Source organism: Pseudophryne corroboree, chromosome 1, assembly GCF_028390025.1.
Source record: "Pseudophryne corroboree isolate aPseCor3 chromosome 1, aPseCor3.hap2, whole genome shotgun sequence".
NCBI lineage: Eukaryota > Metazoa > Chordata > Amphibia > Anura > Myobatrachidae > Pseudophryne > Pseudophryne corroboree.
In genome coordinates, this window is record NC_086444.1 from 591564858 (window position 1) to 591581865 (window position 17008).

At 44.6% G+C, this 17008-nt stretch overlaps 1 protein-coding gene across 2 annotated transcripts in view; it reads left to right on the top strand.

The window, feature by feature from the left end:
• The window catches only part of LOC134900568 (ADAMTS-like protein 5), a 186505-nt gene extending 172920 nt beyond the window's left edge, over window positions 1-13585 (top strand). For both annotated transcript variants that reach the window (XM_063914250.1, XM_063914249.1), the window contains one exon: window positions 12699-13585. In XM_063914250.1, the coding sequence (XP_063770320.1) occupies window positions 12699-13006 (308 nt within the window). In that variant the 3' untranslated portion in view covers window positions 13007-13585. The remainder of the gene's footprint in view (window positions 1-12698) is intronic.
• Window positions 13586-17008: the final 3423 nt, after the last annotated feature.

Consider the following 17008-nt stretch of genomic DNA (forward strand, 5'->3'; position numbering starts at 1 on the left):
GGAGGAGAAAGCCAGGGAGTTATCCGAGCTAGTCAGGAACCTCCTAAAACCGAGCCAAATCTCAGTGCATCAATGCACAAGGGTTCTGGGTAAAATGGTGGCTTCCTACGAAGCAATCCCATTCGGCAGATTCCACGCAAGAACTTTCCAGTGGGACCTGCTGGACAAATGGTCCGGGTCGCATCTTCAGATGCATCAGCGGATAACCCTGTCACCAAGAACAAGGGTGTCCCTCCTGTGTTGGTTGCAGAGTGCTCATCTTCTAGAGGGCCGCAGATTCGGCATTCAGGACTGGGTCCTGGTGACCACGGATGCCAGCCTGCGAGGCTGGGGAGCAGTCACACAAGGAAGGAATTTCCAGGGCTTATGGTCAAGCCTGGAGACATCACTTCACATAAATATCCTGAAGCTAAGGGCCATTTACAATGCTCTAAGCTTAGCAAGACCTCTGCTTCAAGGTCAGCCGGTGTTGATCCAGTCGGACAACATCACGGCAGTCACCCACGTAAACAGACAGGGTGGCACAAGAAGCAGGAGGGCAATGGCAGAAGCTGCAAGGATTCTTCGCTGGGCGGAAAATCATGTGATAGCACTGTCAGCAATTCCGGGAGTGGACAACTGGGAAGCAGACTTCCTCAGCAGACACGACCTCCACCCGGGAGAGTGGGGACTTCACCCAGAAGTCTTCCACATGATTATAAACCGTTGGGAAAAACTCGACAGGTATTGCGCCAGGTCAAGGGACCCTCAGGCAATAGCTGTAGACGCTCTGGTAACACCGTGGGTGTACCAGTCAGTGTATGTGTTCCCGCATCTGCCTCTCATACCCAAGGTACTGAGATTGATAAGATGGAGAGGAGTAAGCACTATATTCGTGGCTCCGGATTGGCCAAGAAGGACTTGGTAACCGGAACTTCAAGAGATGCTCACGGAGGATCCGTGGCCTCTACCTCTAAGAAGGGACCTGCTCCAGCAAGGACCCTGTCTGTTCCAAGACTTACCGCGGCTGCGTTTGACGGCATGGCGGTTAAACGCCGGATCCTGAAGGAAAAAAGACATTCCGGATGAAGTCATCCCTATCCTGATCAAAGCCAGGAAGGATGTAACCGCAAAACATTATCACCGCATTTGGCGAAAATATGTTGCGTGGTGCGAGGCCAGTAAGGCCCGACGGAGGAAATTCAACTGGGTCGATTCCTACATTTCCTGCAAACAGGAGTGTCTATGGGCCTGAAATTGGGGTCCATTAAGGTTCAAATTTCGGCCCTGTCAATTTTCTTCCAAAAAGAACTAGCTTCAGTCCCTGAAGTTCAGACGTTGTAAAAGGGGTACTGCATATACAGCCTCCTTTTGTGCCTCCAGTGGCACCTTGAGATCTCAATGTAGTTTTTGGGTTCCAAAAGTCACATTGGTTTGAACCACTTAAATCTGTGGAGTTAAAATATCTCACATGGAAAGTGGTCATGCTGTTGGCCCTGGCCTGGGCCAGGCGCGTGTCAGAATTGGCGGCTTTATCCTGTAAAAGCCCTTATCTGATTTTCCATTCGGACAGGGCGGAATTGAGGACTCGTCCTCAGTTTCTCCCTAAGGTGGTTTCAGCGTTTCACCTGAACCAACCTATTGTGGTGTCTGCGGCTACTAGGGACTTGGAGGACTCCAAGTTGCTAGACGTTATCAGGGCCCTGAAAATATATGTTTCCAGGACGGCTGGAGTCAGAAAATCTGACTCGCTGTTTATCCTGTATGCACCCAACAAGCTGGGTGCTCCTGCTTCTAAGCAGACTATTGCTCGTTGGATTTGTAGTACAATTCAGCTTGCACATTCTGTGGCAGGCCTGCCACAGCCAAAAATCTGTAAATGCCCACTCCACAAGGAAGATGGGCTCATCTTGGGCGGCTGCCCGAGGGGTCTCGGCTTTACAACTTTGCCGAGCAGCTACTTGGTCAGGAGCAAATACGTTTGTAAAATTCTACAAAATTGATATCCTGGCTGAGGAGGACCTGGAGTTCTCTCATTTGGTGCTGCAGAGTCATCCGCACTCTCCCGCCCGTTTGGGAGCTTTGGTATAATCCCCATGGTCCTTACGGAGTCCCCAGCATCCACTTAGGACGTTAGAGAAAATAAGAATTTACTTACCGATAATTCTATTTCTCGTAGTCCGTAGTGGATGCTGGGCGCCCATCCCAAGTGCGGATTGTCTGCAATACTGGTACATAGTTATTGTTACCAAAAAATCGGGTTATTGCTGTAGTGAGCCATCTTTTCTAGAGGCTCCTCTGTTATCATGCTGTTAACTGGGTTTAGATCACGAGTTGTACTGTGTGATTGGTGTGGCTGGTATGAGTCTTACCCGGGATTCAAAATCCTTCCTTATTGTGTACGCTCGTCCGGGCACAGTATCCTAACTGAGGCTTGGAGGAGGGTCATGGGGGGAGGAGCCAGTACACACCAGGTAGTTCTAAAGCTTTACTTTTGTGCCCAGTCTCCTGCGGAGCCGCTAATCCCCATGGTCCTTACGGAGTCCCCAGCATCCACTACGGACTACGAGAAATAGAATTATCGGTAAGTAAATTCTTATTTTTTGTTGATTCTGAAAAATAATTTGTATTTATTCATTTTTTAAATGTATCACAACTTTTAATGGAGGCATATAGTAACCCCTAATACATAAATGTGAGAATTTGTAATTGTTCATAGTTTAAAGTAAGAAATTAATATATTAATTAATATTAAGATGTTTAATTTTGTCGAGGAATACTTAATTCTCATGTAGTCTTTTTTACATCTAAAACTTTTCTGGGAAAGGCTGTTCTGAAATTAGATTGCTCAGGCATATTAATATGGTCTGTATTAGAATTAATGGGTGCTGGAGAGTGCACGAGTAGGGGCTGATTGTCCAAAAATAAAGGGAGGTGTACCCCCAAAATCTTCAAAATCTCTATAGTGTAATAGGAATTAAAAAATGTAGTTCATAAAACAGAAAAATGGTTGAATATGAAAAATGGACATAAGTCTCAAAACTAGAATGGCCCTATAATTTCTGTGGCGAGAAAAATGTCAATAACATCCAACAGGTTGAACAAGTAGGATGTGCGGTTTTTGCTGTATAGAGGGGATGTAGTTATGTGACCGGCGGTCACAAAACCTCCCCCTACATCCCGTCCCCTCACAATCCCGATAGTCGGCATGCCGACCAACAGGCACTATTCATGAGTGGGGGTCCACGACACCTATACATTGGGAATAGAGGCCGTGGTGAGCACAGTGATCCCGCAAGGGGCTTGTCCGGCCTTCCGCTGCCGGGATCCAGGTGTCAGTATGCTGACCGGCGGTCAGCGCGCATACTACACCCATATAGAGTGTATTATACATACAAGAAAATTGATCATCTTTGTATATAGTTTATCTTTTGCAAAGCAGGGCTCAATATATTGGCTGTACTCACAAGCAAATTTATGAACATCAGAGGCATACATTTCTATATTACATTTTATCAATGTGCAAATTTGACTTTCTTAATTTAGCTATTTATATTTTCTTTGTACTACCTGACAATTATAGTACTCTCCAGTTGTATGTAGAAGGATACTTGCCCTGAAACATGTAAAGATAGCACTGAAATATTAGCCCTATATATATATCTTTTTATTACATGTTTGTAAGTGTATTCAATTCTCTATGCCAGTGGTCCCCAAACTTTCTTGAGTCACGGCGCCCTAGAGTATCAGCAATAATTTTCACGACACCCCTAGGAAAAAAGTTTATTTGATATATTTGGTTAAAAAAAAAAAATTACATTTAGTAAATTGTGCCTACCTGTCATCCTTCAGGTTTAGTTATGTGGCGGTATACAGTTATGTGGTGGTGTACAGTTATGTGGTGGTGTACAGTTATGTGGTGGTGTACAGTTATGTGGTGACCTACAGTTATGTGGTGATGTACAGTTATGTGGTGGTGTACAGTTATGTAGTGGTATACAGTTATGTGGTGATGTACAGTTATGTGGTGATGTACAGTTATGTGGTGGTATACAGTTATGTGGTGATGTACAGTTATGTGGTGGTGTACAGTTATGTGGTGGTATACAGTTATGTGGTGATGTACAGTTATGTGGTGGTATACAGTTATGTGGTGATGTACAGTTATGTGGTGGTTTACAGTTATGTGGTGGTGTACAATTATGTGGTGGTGTACAGTTATGTGGTGACGTACAGTTATGTGGTGGTGTACAGTTATGTGGTGGTATACAGTTATGTGGTGGTGTACAGTTATGTGGTGGTATACAGTTATGTGGTGATGTACAGTTATGTGGTGGTGTACAGTTATGTGGTGACGTACAGTTATATGGTGGTGTACAATTATGTGGTGGTATACAGTTATGTGGTGGTGTACAGTTATGTGGTGACGTACAGTTATGTGGTGGTATACAGTTATGTGGTGGTGTACAGTTATGTGGTAGTATACAGTAATGTGGTGACGTACAGTTATGTGGTGGTATACAGTTATGTGGTGGTGTACAATTATGTGGTGGTATACAGTTATGTGGTGGTGTACAGTTATGTGGTGACGTACAGTTATGAGATGGTGTACAGTTATGTGGTGGTATACAGTAATGTGGTGACATACAGTTATGTGGTGGTACACAGTTATGTGGTGATGTACAGTTATGTGGTGGTATACAGTTATGTGGTGACGTACAGTTATGTGGTGGTATACAGTTATGTGGTGGTGTACAATTATGTGGTGGTATACAGTTATGTGGTGGTGTACAGTTATGTGGTGACGTACAGTTATGTGGTGGTGTACAGTTATGTGGTGGTGTACAATTATGTGGTGGTGTACAGTTATGTGGTGGTGTACAGTTATGTGGTGACGTACAGTTATGTGGTGGTGTACAATTATGTGGTGGTATACAGTTATGTGGTGGTGTACAGTTATGTGGTGACGTACAGTTATGTGGTGGTATACAGTTATGTGGTGGTGTACAGTTATGTGGTGGTATACAGTAATGTGGTGATGTACAGTTATGTGGTGGTATACAGTTATGTGGTGATGTACAGTTATGTGGTGGTATACAGTTATGTGGTGGTGTACAGTTATGTGGTGGTATACAGTAATGTGGTGATGTACAGTTATGTGGTGGTATACAGTTATGTGGTGATGTACAGTTATGTGGTGGTATACAGTTATGTGGTGGTGTACAGTTATGTGGTGGTATACAGTTATGTGGTGGTGTACAATTATGTGGTGGTATACAGTTATGTGGTGGTGTACACTACAGTTATGTCGAGACGTACAGTTATGTGGTGGTATACAGTTATGTGGTGGTATACAGTTATGTGGTGGTGTACAGTTATGTGGTGGTATACAGTAAAGTGGTGACGTGCAGTTATGTGGTGGTATACAGTTATGTGGTGATGTACAGTTATGTGGTGGTATACAGTTATGTGGTGGTATACAGTTATGTGGTGATGTACAGTTATGTTGAGACGTACAGTTATGTGGTGGTATACAGTTATGTGGTGATGTACAGTTATGTGGTGGTATACAGTTATGTGGTGGTATACAGTTATGTGGTGGTGTACAGTTATGTTGAGACGTACAGTTATGTGGTGGTATACAGTTATGTGGTGGTGTACAGTTATGTGGTGGTATACAGTAAAGTGGTGACATGCAGTTATGTGGTGGTAAGTATACAGTTATGTGGTGATGTACAGTTATGTGGTGGTATACAGTTATGTGGTGGTATACAGTTATGTGGTGATGTACAGTTATGTGGTGGTATACAGTTATGTGGTGATGTACAGTTATGTGGTGGTGTACAGTTATGTGGTGACGTACAGTTATATGGTGGTGTACAATTATGTGGTGGTATACAGTTATGTGGTGGTGTACAGTTATGTGGTGACGTACAGTTATGTGGTGGTATACAGTTATGTGGTGGTGTACAGTTATGTGGTAGTATACAGTAATGTGGTGACGTACAGTTATGTGGTGGTATACAGTTATGTGGTGGTGTACAATTATGTGGTGGTATACAGTTATGTGGTGGTGTACAGTTATGTGGTGACGTACAGTTATGAGATGGTGTACAGTTATGTGGTGGTATACAGTAATGTGGTGACATACAGTTATGTGGTGGTACACAGTTATGTGGTGATGTACAGTTATGTGGTGGTATACAGTTATGTGGTGACGTACAGTTATGTGGTGGTATACAGTTATGTGGTGGTGTACAATTATGTGGTGGTATACAGTTATGTGGTGGTGTACAGTTATGTGGTGACGTACAGTTATGTGGTGGTGTACAGTTATGTGTTGGTGTACAGTTATGTCGAGACGTACAGTTATGTGGTGGTATACAGTTATGTGGTGGTGTACAGTTATGTGGTGGTATACAGTAAAGTGGTGACGTGCAGTTATGTGGTGGTATACAGTTATGTGGTGATGTACAGTTATGTGGTGGTATACAGTTATGTGGTGATGTACAGTTATGTGGTGGTATACAGTTATGTGGTGATGTACAGTTATATGGTGGTGTACAGTTATGTGGTGGTGTACAATTATGTGGTGGTGTACAGTTATGTGGTGACGTAGAGTCATGTGGTGGTATACAGTTATGTGGTGGTGTACAGTTATGTGGTGGTATACAGTTATGTGGTGACGTACAGTTATGTGGTGGTATACAGGTATGTGATGATGTACAGTTATGTGGTGGTATACAGTTATGTGGTGACGTACAGTTATGTGGTGGCATACAGTTATGTGGTGACGTACAGTTATGTGGTGGTGTACAGTTATGTGGTGACGTACAGTTATGTGGTGGTATACAGTTATGTGGTGGTGTACAGTTATGTGGTGGTATACAGTTATGTGGTGATGTACAGTTATGTGGTGGTATACAGTTATGTGGTGATGTACAGTTATGTGGTGGTATACAGTTATGTGGTGGTATACAGTAATGTGGTGACGTACAGTTATGTGGTGGTATACAGTTATGTGGTGGTGTACAGTTATGTGGTGGTGTACAATTATGTGGTGGTGTACAGTTATGTGGTGACGTACAGTTATGTGGTGGTATACAGTTATGTGGTGGTGTACAGTTATGTGGTGGTATACAGTTATGTGGTGATGTACAGTTATGTGGTGGTATTACAGTTATGTGGTGACGTACAGTTATGTTGTGGTATACAGTTATGTGGTGACATACAGTTATGTGGTGGTGTACAGTTATGTGGTGGTGTACAATTATGTGGTGGTGTACAGTTATGTGGTGACGTACAATTATGTGGTGGTATACAGTTATGTGGTGGTGTACAGTTATGTGGTGGTATACAGTAATGTGGGGACATACAGTTATGTGGTGGTATACAGTTATGTGGTGGTGTACAATTATGTGGTGGTATACAGTTATGTGGTGGTGTACAGTTATGTGGTGACGTACAGTTATGTGGTAGTATACAGTAATGTGGTGACGTACAGTTATGTGGTGGTATACAGTTATGTGGTGGTGTACAATTATGTGGTGGTATACAGTTATGTGGTGGTGTACAGTTATGTGGTGACGTACAGTTATGAGATGGTGTACAGTTATGTGGTGGTATACAGTAATGTGGTGACATACAGTTATGTGGTGGTACACAGTTATGTGGTGATGTACAGTTATGTGGTGGTATACAGTTATGTGGTGACGTACAGTTATGTGGTGGTATACAGTTATGTGGTGGTGTACAATTATGTGGTGGTATACAGTTATGTGGTGGTGTACAGTTATGTGGTGACGTACAGTTATGTGGTGGTGTACAGTTATGTGTTGGTGTACAGTTATGTGTTGGTGTACAGTTATGTCGAGACGTACAGTTATGTGGTGGTATACAGTTATGTGGTGGTGTACAGTTATGTGGTGGTATACAGTAAAGTGGTGACGTGCAGTTATGTGGTGGTATACAGTTATGTGGTGATGTACAGTTATGTGGTGGTATACAGTTATGTGGTGATGTACAGTTATGTGGTGGTATACAGGTATGTGGTGATGTACAGTTATATGGTGGTGTACAGTTATGTGGTGGTGTACAATTATGTGGTGGTGTACAGTTATGTGGTGACGTAGAGTCATGTGGTGGTCTACAGTTATGTGGTGGTGTACAGTTATGTGGTGGTATACAGTTATGTGGTGACGTACAGTTATGTGGTGGTATACAGGTATGTGATGATGTACAGTTATGTGGTGGTATACAGTTATGTGGTGACGTACAGTTATGTGGTGGCATACAGTTATGTGGTGACGTACAGTTATGTGGTGGTGTACAGTTATGTGGTGACGTACAGTTATGTGGTGGTATACAGTTATGTGGTGGTGTACAGTTATGTGGTGGTATACAGTTATGTGGTGATGTACAGTTATGTGGTGGTATACAGTTATGTGGTGATGTACAGTTATGTGGTGGTATACAGTTATGTGGTGGTATACAGTAATGTGGTGACGTACAGTTATGTGGTGGTATACAGTTATGTGGTGGTGTACAGTTATGTGGTGGTGTACAATTATGTGGTGGTGTACAGTTATGTGGTGACGTACAGTTATGTGGTGGTATACAGTTATGTGGTGGTGTACAGTTATGTGGTGGTATACAGTTATGTGGTGATGTACAGTTATGTGGTGGTATTACAGTTATGTGGTGACGTACAGTTATGTTGTGGTATACAGTTATGTGGTGACATACAGTTATGTGGTGGTGTACAGTTATGTGGTGGTGTACAATTATGTGGTGGTGTACAGTTATGTGGTGACGTACAATTATGTGGTGGTATACAGTTATGTGGTGGTGTACAGTTATGTGGTGGTATACAGTAATGTGGTGACGTACAGTTATGTGGTGGTATACAGTTATGTGGTGGTGTACAATTATGTGGTGGTATACAGTTATGTGGTGGTGTACAGTTATGTGGTGACGTACAGTTATGTGGTGGTATACAGTTATGAGGTGGTGTACAGTTATGTGGTGGTATACAGTAATGTGGTGACGTACAGTTATGTGGTGGTATACAGTTATGTGGTGATGTACAGTTATGTGGTGGTATACAGTTATGTGGTGGTGTACAGTTATGTGGTGATGTACAGTTATGTGGTGGTATACAGTTATGTGGTGGTGTACAGTTATGTGGTGGTGTACAATTATGTGGTGGTATACAGTTATGTGGTGGTGTACAGTTATGTTGAGACGTACAGTTATGTGGTGGTGTACAGTTATGTGGTGGTATACAGTAAAGTGGTGACGTGCAGTTATGTGGTGGTAAGTATACAGTTATGTGGTGGTATACAGTTATGTGGTGGTATACAGTTATGTGGTGACGTACAGTTATGTTGTTGTATACAGTTATGTGGTGATGTACAGTTACGTGGTGGTGTACAGTTATGTGGTGACGTAGAGTCATGTGGTGGTATACAGTTATGTGATGGTGTACAATTATGTGGTGGTGTACAGTTATGTGGTGACGTACAGTTATGTGGTGGTATACAGGTATGTGGTGGTGTACAGTTATGTGGTGGTATACAGTTATGTGGTGACGCACAGTTATGTGGTGATGTACAGTTATGTGGGGGTGTACAATTATGTGGTGGTGTACAGTTATGTGGTGATGTACAGTTATGTGGTGGTATACAGTTATGTGGTGGTTTACAGTTATGTGGTGACCTACAGTTATGTGGTGGTTTACAGTTATGTGGTGACATACAGTTATGTGGTGGTATACAGTTATGTGGTGATGTACAGTTATGTGGTGGTATACAGTTATGTGGTGACGCACAGTTATGTGGTGATGTACAGTTATGTGGGGGTGTACAATTATGTGGTGGTGTACAGTTATGTGGTGATGTACAGTTATGTGGTGGTATACAGTTATGTGGTGGTTTACAGTTATGTGGTGACATACAGTTATGTGGTGACGTACAGTTATGTGGTGGTGTACAGTTATGTGGTGACGTACAGTTATGTGATGGTGTACATTTATGTGGTGGTATACAGTTATGTGGTGGTATACAGTTATGTGGTGACGTACAGTTATGTGGTGGTGTACAGTTATGTGGTGGTGTACAGTTATGTGGTGGTATACAGTTATGTGGTGACGTACAGTTATGTGGTGGTGTACAGTTATGTGGTGACGTACAGTTATGTGATGGTGTACATTTATGTGGTGGTATACAGTTATGTGGTGGTATACAGTTATGTGGTGACGTACAGTTATGTGGTGGTGTACAGTTATGTGGTGGTGTACAGTTATGTGGTGGTTTACAGTTATGTGGTGACATACAGTTATGTGGTGACGTACAGTTATGTGGTGGTGTACAGTTATGTGGTGACGTACAGTTATGTGATGGTGTACATTTATGTGGTGGTATACAGTTATGTGGTGGTATACAGTTATGTGGTGACGTACAGTTATGTGGTGGTGTACAGTTATGTGGTGGTGTACAGTTATGTGGTGGTGTACAGTTGAGTTTCTGACTGTCCACATGTGTTATGATTGACAGCCACTAGCACTAGTTTTGCCTGTGACTTTGACAATAGATCATTTGATTTGGTCCTGGACCACCAACCTAAAGCATCCCTGCAAGAGCCTAGGCACACTGGGATAGATGTAAGATCCTCCTATATGGAGAAAAAGTGGTATCAGCGCACATTATGTACACTGATATCGTTTCTCCCCCATGTAAGACTGCGGAGGTGTGTGCTGAGTGCAGGGGCGTTATGTGCCTCTGTCTATATCTGCGCTGCTATCTACAAGACAGCACGCCAATATGCAGGGGCAATGTATGAATGGTCAGTTGCACTGATCTTTCTCATACCTGCAGCTATGGATTTCGGCAGCTGCAGCTGTCGTTGCACATACACCACAGCCAGGCACAGCGTTGTCCCTGGCTGTGGTGGCTGCAAGCTCTGGGCTCCATGTGAGCTGTCATGATAGTAGCGAGATCTCATGCATGCCATGTGGAGCCGGCCTGGGGAGAGTCACAGTGCATAAACACTAGGCTGATGCGCTGAGGAGCTCTGGCAGCGATCGCCGGAGGAAGGAGTTTTCACTCCCCCGCTTCCTGCTTTTGCTGCATGATAAGTGTGGGTATAATACAGTTACCTCACAGTTTGGGAACCACTGCTCAACGCTCTAATAAATTGCCTTCAGCTCCTGCTGTATGAGAGGTCTCAGTGCTCCACCTGCAAAGTATTTATACTCATTTATCAGTGACTAGGAGTTGAGTTGGTTACATAGCTTGTGAAGGCTGCAGTATACCGTCACTGAATTTACTTTCCCAGTCATTAAAGTTTTCAGGACGATAGGTAAAGTAAATATTTAATCAGGTCATATATTTGGAATACTTACTTGAGATGCTCTGAGTCCATGTTATAGGATGGGATGCGGTCAACATCCTGCTGGACGGGATCCCGGCGGTCGAAATACTGACGCCGGAATCCCGACCGCCACAATCCCGACATATTCTCCCTCCGTGGGTGTCCACGACACCCATAGAGGGAGAATATAATAGTGTGCCGAGCGTAGCGAGCGAAGCGAGCCCGCAAGGGGCTGCGTTCCGCTCGCCACCCCTGTCGGGATTGTGTGCTCGGGATTCCGGCGTCAGTATTTCGACCGCCGGGATCCCGTCCAGCGGGATTACGTACTGATCCCTATAGGATATGCCAAATCCTTTTACAAACAATTCTCACCATTGCTGAACTGAATCCCGTCCCTATTTTTCCTGTTATTAGGCAGGAGTGACTTAAATGCTAAAATGACTCACAAATTAGGATTCAGATTCATCTAACGATATTAAAAGAAGTTGCCCAAATCTTGGATTTCCGGACCGGCGTGCCAGCGCTCATAACAGTGGCACATAGTCTCACAACATGACCTCACATTATTATAATCTTTGTTGAATTGCTTCCTTAGATGGCAGCCATTGTATTCACTAACAGGACTAGAAGCTGTGATGTAACAATATCCATATCTTAGGCAGTACTTATACCGGTAATCGCACTTAGGCCCTCATTCCGAGTTGATCGCTAGCTGCCGTTGTTCGCAGCGCAGTGATCAGGTAAAAAATCGGCACTTCTGGGCATGCGTATGCGGCTCAATGCGCATGCGCGACATACTTTCACAAAAGCCGATGCAGTTTTACACAAGCTCTAGCGCCGCTTTTCAGTCGCACTGCTGGCCGCAGAGTGATTGACAGGAAGAGGGTGTTTCTGGGAGGTAACTGACCGTTTTCGGGGAGTGTGTGTAAAAACACAGGCGTGTCAGATACAAACGCGGGCGTGCCTGGAAAAACGCAGGCGTGGCTGGCCGAACGCAGGGCGTGTTCGTGACGTCAAAACAGGAACTAAACAGTCTGAAGTGATCGCTAGCTAGGAGTAAGTCTCGAGCTACTCTGAAACTGCACAATCTTTTTTTGTAGCAGCGCTGCAATCCTTTCGGTTGCACTTCTGCTAAGCTAAGATACACTCCCAGAGGGCGGCGGCTTAGCGCTTGCACGGCTGCTAAAAGCAGCTAGCGAGCGATCAACTCGGAATGAGGGCCTTAGGCAGATGAACTCCACGCAAGTTGCATTTTATTTTTCATCATATATCATTTAACCTATTCCACAACAATAAAATTATAATTTATTAAGTACTAAAATAACTTTTGCTTATCCCTCTCTGTGCAGTGATCCATGGAAAGATTTTGGGGAGGAAGATAATGGGAAAGGAGACACGCTATGACATACAGGTGAAGCATGTATATAAGAGCAAGTTCCCCCTTGTGCACCGTGAATATATTTGGGTGACTGACAAGTGCAACTGTCCCAAACTTCAAGATCGTCAGGAATATATAATTATGGCTTCAAGACATATGAACTATGAACGCACTCTGAATAGGATCTTGCTCTTCGCACACAGCTATGTCAGAGCCTGGTCACAGAACGAGGATCTGCAGGTGCAACGCCTCAGTAAATTGTGTAGAACATCCTCCTGAGGCCTCCGTGCAACAGCTTCTTTGTTATGTGTGTGCAGCTGGAGAAGACTACAGGCCCAATGCCATAAGTAATTAGCACAGGGTGGGCTGGGGACAGAGCACCTGTGGTCAGTAACAGCACATGGGAAACACTTGGCCTGGAATGTTGGGGAAACAGTTCATAGAAACAGAAAAAGGGCACAAGCCCTCTATGAGGGAGAAACTGCTCTGTTCCTGGACTTTCCTGGTAATGTATGATTGCCATCACCTGTGGTGAAACACCTTTCTTATCAATTAACTAGCTCACCACATGTGATGGCAATCATACATTACCAGGAACAGAGCATTTTCTCCCTCATGGAGAGGGTCAGGTAGGCAAGTATGACATAAGGGCTAGTGAGGTGCAGAGTACATGTACAACTCATGATTTGCCTGTAGCCTAAAGCTAAGTTTGTTGAATGTATGTAAAATGAATGTGTCTGCTAAATGTTTAATATAAAAGAACTATTCATATTGGAATAAAATAATAACATATCAGATAATATGAAAACCCTTACGTATGTATTATAAATGTATAATTCAGAATTGTATTCATTTTTCACATCAAATGTGTCAGGTGTAACAAAATGCACAGACTTTATTTAGTCAAATATATTTGTTGTATGAATATAATTATATGCATATAAAAATGATTAACTTACATACTATATTTCCAAAAACATTAACCATTCATAACATACAGTACTAAGTACTTATGACCTTTGATTAGCTTGCAAGTTTGGGAACAGTGCCAGAGCAGGGCTCTGTGCCACCCAGGCCCAACCCAGCCTAGCCCCCCAAAACACGTGAGGTCATGATGTAACACTCAGGGCGCTCCGCCAGGCTCTGCTGGCTGCAGGGTGCAGTTCCAGGTCCCCCACAGCACTTGAGTCCGCAACAGACAAAAGTTATGCTGCGGGGACATGACCGGCTGACAGCCGGAGCTCTCGGTGTGAGCCTCACCGGCATGCGGGAGAAGTGGAGGAGGCATTGAAGAGAATGCCAGAGGGAGGAGGCATATGGCGCGGTATGTATCACTGCTGTACGCCGCTGTGTGCTGCTGGTGCCCGGGGGTCTAGAATTGCTGATGTCACAGTGCCCTGGCTGTGTACAGGGTGCCTGCGGAATGCAGACGCGAGTGATGTAGTGGGTGATGATGTGCTGCGGCCCCCCCGGACTGTGGCAGCACTAATCCCCGGTACTCCGTCCTGCCATTAAAGTATCAGTATATTTAGTATATGTGCAGTCTCTCGGGGGTGCAATGTACAGGGTGAAGCATCGCCTATACTGAATGTATATATATGTGTGTGTGTGTGTGTGTGTGTGTGTGTGTGTGTGTTATCTTTTTCTTTGGTTTGTGTCTTCACACTGCTTTTCATGATTAATCTTCTGAACCCTCGGTGCTGCGAGTCTACAGAGTTACATGGCACACTGGGGCAGATGTATTAACCTGGAGAAGGCATAAGGAAGTGATAAACCATTGATAAATGCAAGGTGATAAACACACCAGCCAATCAGCTCCCATATGTAAATTAACAGGAGCTGATTAGCTGGTGCATTAACACCTTGCACTTAACACTGCTTTATCACTGGTTTATCACTTCCTTATGCCTTGTACAGGTTAATACATCTACCCCAGTATGTGGTGAGCAGAGAGGCTTTGGGATGCCGCTCTGAGTTCTGGTATCGCTGTGATCTTCTCCATCTTACCTCCTTACCATGATACGCTGACTGCCTGAACACTTGTGTTTGTGTCAGGCAGACGTACGTGTGCTACTGCCAGAAAGCTACTGGAAAGGTGATAATGATTTGTAGCACATCTTGGTCCATGTACATAAAATATGTTTGGAATGATGCTCTTGCTCCACATTGGTTCTCGTTTTTGCCTTGATGCCTGGATTCATTGTTTTCCCAAGCGTTTTTGACTACTAGCTTCTTTTAACCTTTTTTTTTATTTGATTAAATATATTAACCTCCCCTTCACTATGTTTTGTGTCCCCCTGTGAGGTGGTCAGGGATAGACTACCTATGTCCACTCAGATAACTGTTCACAGCACACATATAACATTAATTATACCCCTTTGAGACCAGAATCCTGGATCCAGTCCGGCTCACTGAATACAGATTTCAAGCCGTGTCACAGCGGCTTAAAAAAAACCCTTCACACCGCAGGCTAGAGCTAGGTTATTGCCAGGGCTTATCCTCTGCCAGCGCTTGGCGATGACCTCCCCAAGCGCCGGTAAGCCAGCTGTCCTTATTGTTAACGGGACCAGGGTCAGATGACCGGGATTACACATTCACACCGCCCTGTAATCTGGGTCGTATGGTGTCCAACCCAGGTCGCTACTCAGGTTGGATTTATGGGTCATTCACAATGTTTTGTTTTTTTCTGGACCCTTTCATGACCCGGGTCATTATCTCTAATGCTATCAAGCTGATATGCCGGGCAAGGTATGAATGAATAGTCAGTGGCAATGACCATTACGACACCTTCAGCTATCGATATCATCAGCTGCAGGTGTCATTGCCCATTCGCCATAGCAGGGACAGCTCTGTCCCTGGCTGCAGTGGTTGTTGGGCTGCATAGGAGATCCTGCGATAGTAGTGAGATCTCACGCATGTCCAGTGGAGCTGGCTGGGGAGAGAGACATGGCGTATCAGCACTAGGCTGGTGCGCTGTGGCCAGTGGCGTAACTAGAAATTTTTCTCCCCCAAGCCAAAAAATTCTCTGGCGCCCCCCACCATAATTGGTACTAGTAAAGCGATGAATCTGTGCGCGGTGAAGGGGCGCGCTGCAAAAAAAGGGTGTGGCCTTGCTTAAATGGGCGTGGCTTTGCATAAAGGGGCGTGACATTGCAGGAAAAGACTACCATATACCCCAGTTTTGCAACCTGCACGCCCAGAGGTTGGCCACCACAGGAAAGAAAAATAATCCTGATTCATGCCCTTTACATTATTTGTCATGTTTCCTCCTTATAGTAATGACCAGTATATACATTATGCCACATACTGCAATGGCCCTTAGACATTATGCCACACACAATAATGCACATGACACAATATGCCACACACCGTAATGCCCCCGACAAATTATGCCACACACCATAATGCTCCCGACAAACTATGCCACACACCATAATGCCTGTGACACATTATGACAGAATCGCAATGCCCGTTATACATTATGCTACACAATGCAATGCCCCTGATACATTATAGCACATACAATGCCTGTGACACATTATGACACACACCGCAATGTCCGTGATACATTATGCCACACACTGCAATGTCCGTGATACATTATACCACATACCACAATGCCCGTTATATAGTATACCACACACACCGTAACGCCTGTGACACATACCGCAATGCCCGTTATACCCTATGCCACACAACGCAATGCCCGTTATACATTATGCCACACACTGCAATGCCTGATACATTATACCGCTAGGGTGTAGTATGGTATGCCAGCGGCCGGGCTCCCGGCGACCAGCATACCGGCGCCGGGAGCCCGAACGCCGGCATACCGACACTGTGGCGAGCGCAAAGGAGCCCCTTGCGGGCTCGCTGCGGGCAGGGCATGGTGGCGCATTACGCGCGCCACGCTATTTTATTCTCCCTCCAGGGGGGGCGTGGATCCCCACGAGGGAGAATAGATGTCGGTATGCCGGGTGTCGGGATTCCGGCGCCGGTATACTGTGCGCCGGGATCCCGACATTCGGCATACTGAAGACCACCCTACCACATACCGTCCACAATGCCCGTGATATAGTATGCCACACACACTGTAATGCCTGTGACACATTATGACACACACCGCAATGTCCGTGCTACATTATGCCACACACCGCAATGCCCATTACACATTAAGTCCTACAGTAAGGCTTCAAATTACTTTTAAATTACCTGCTCGTTGCCAGGGTTTCATGGTCTTGGTTCCATGCACGGTGCCAGGGGATTTCATGCTCAGGGTGT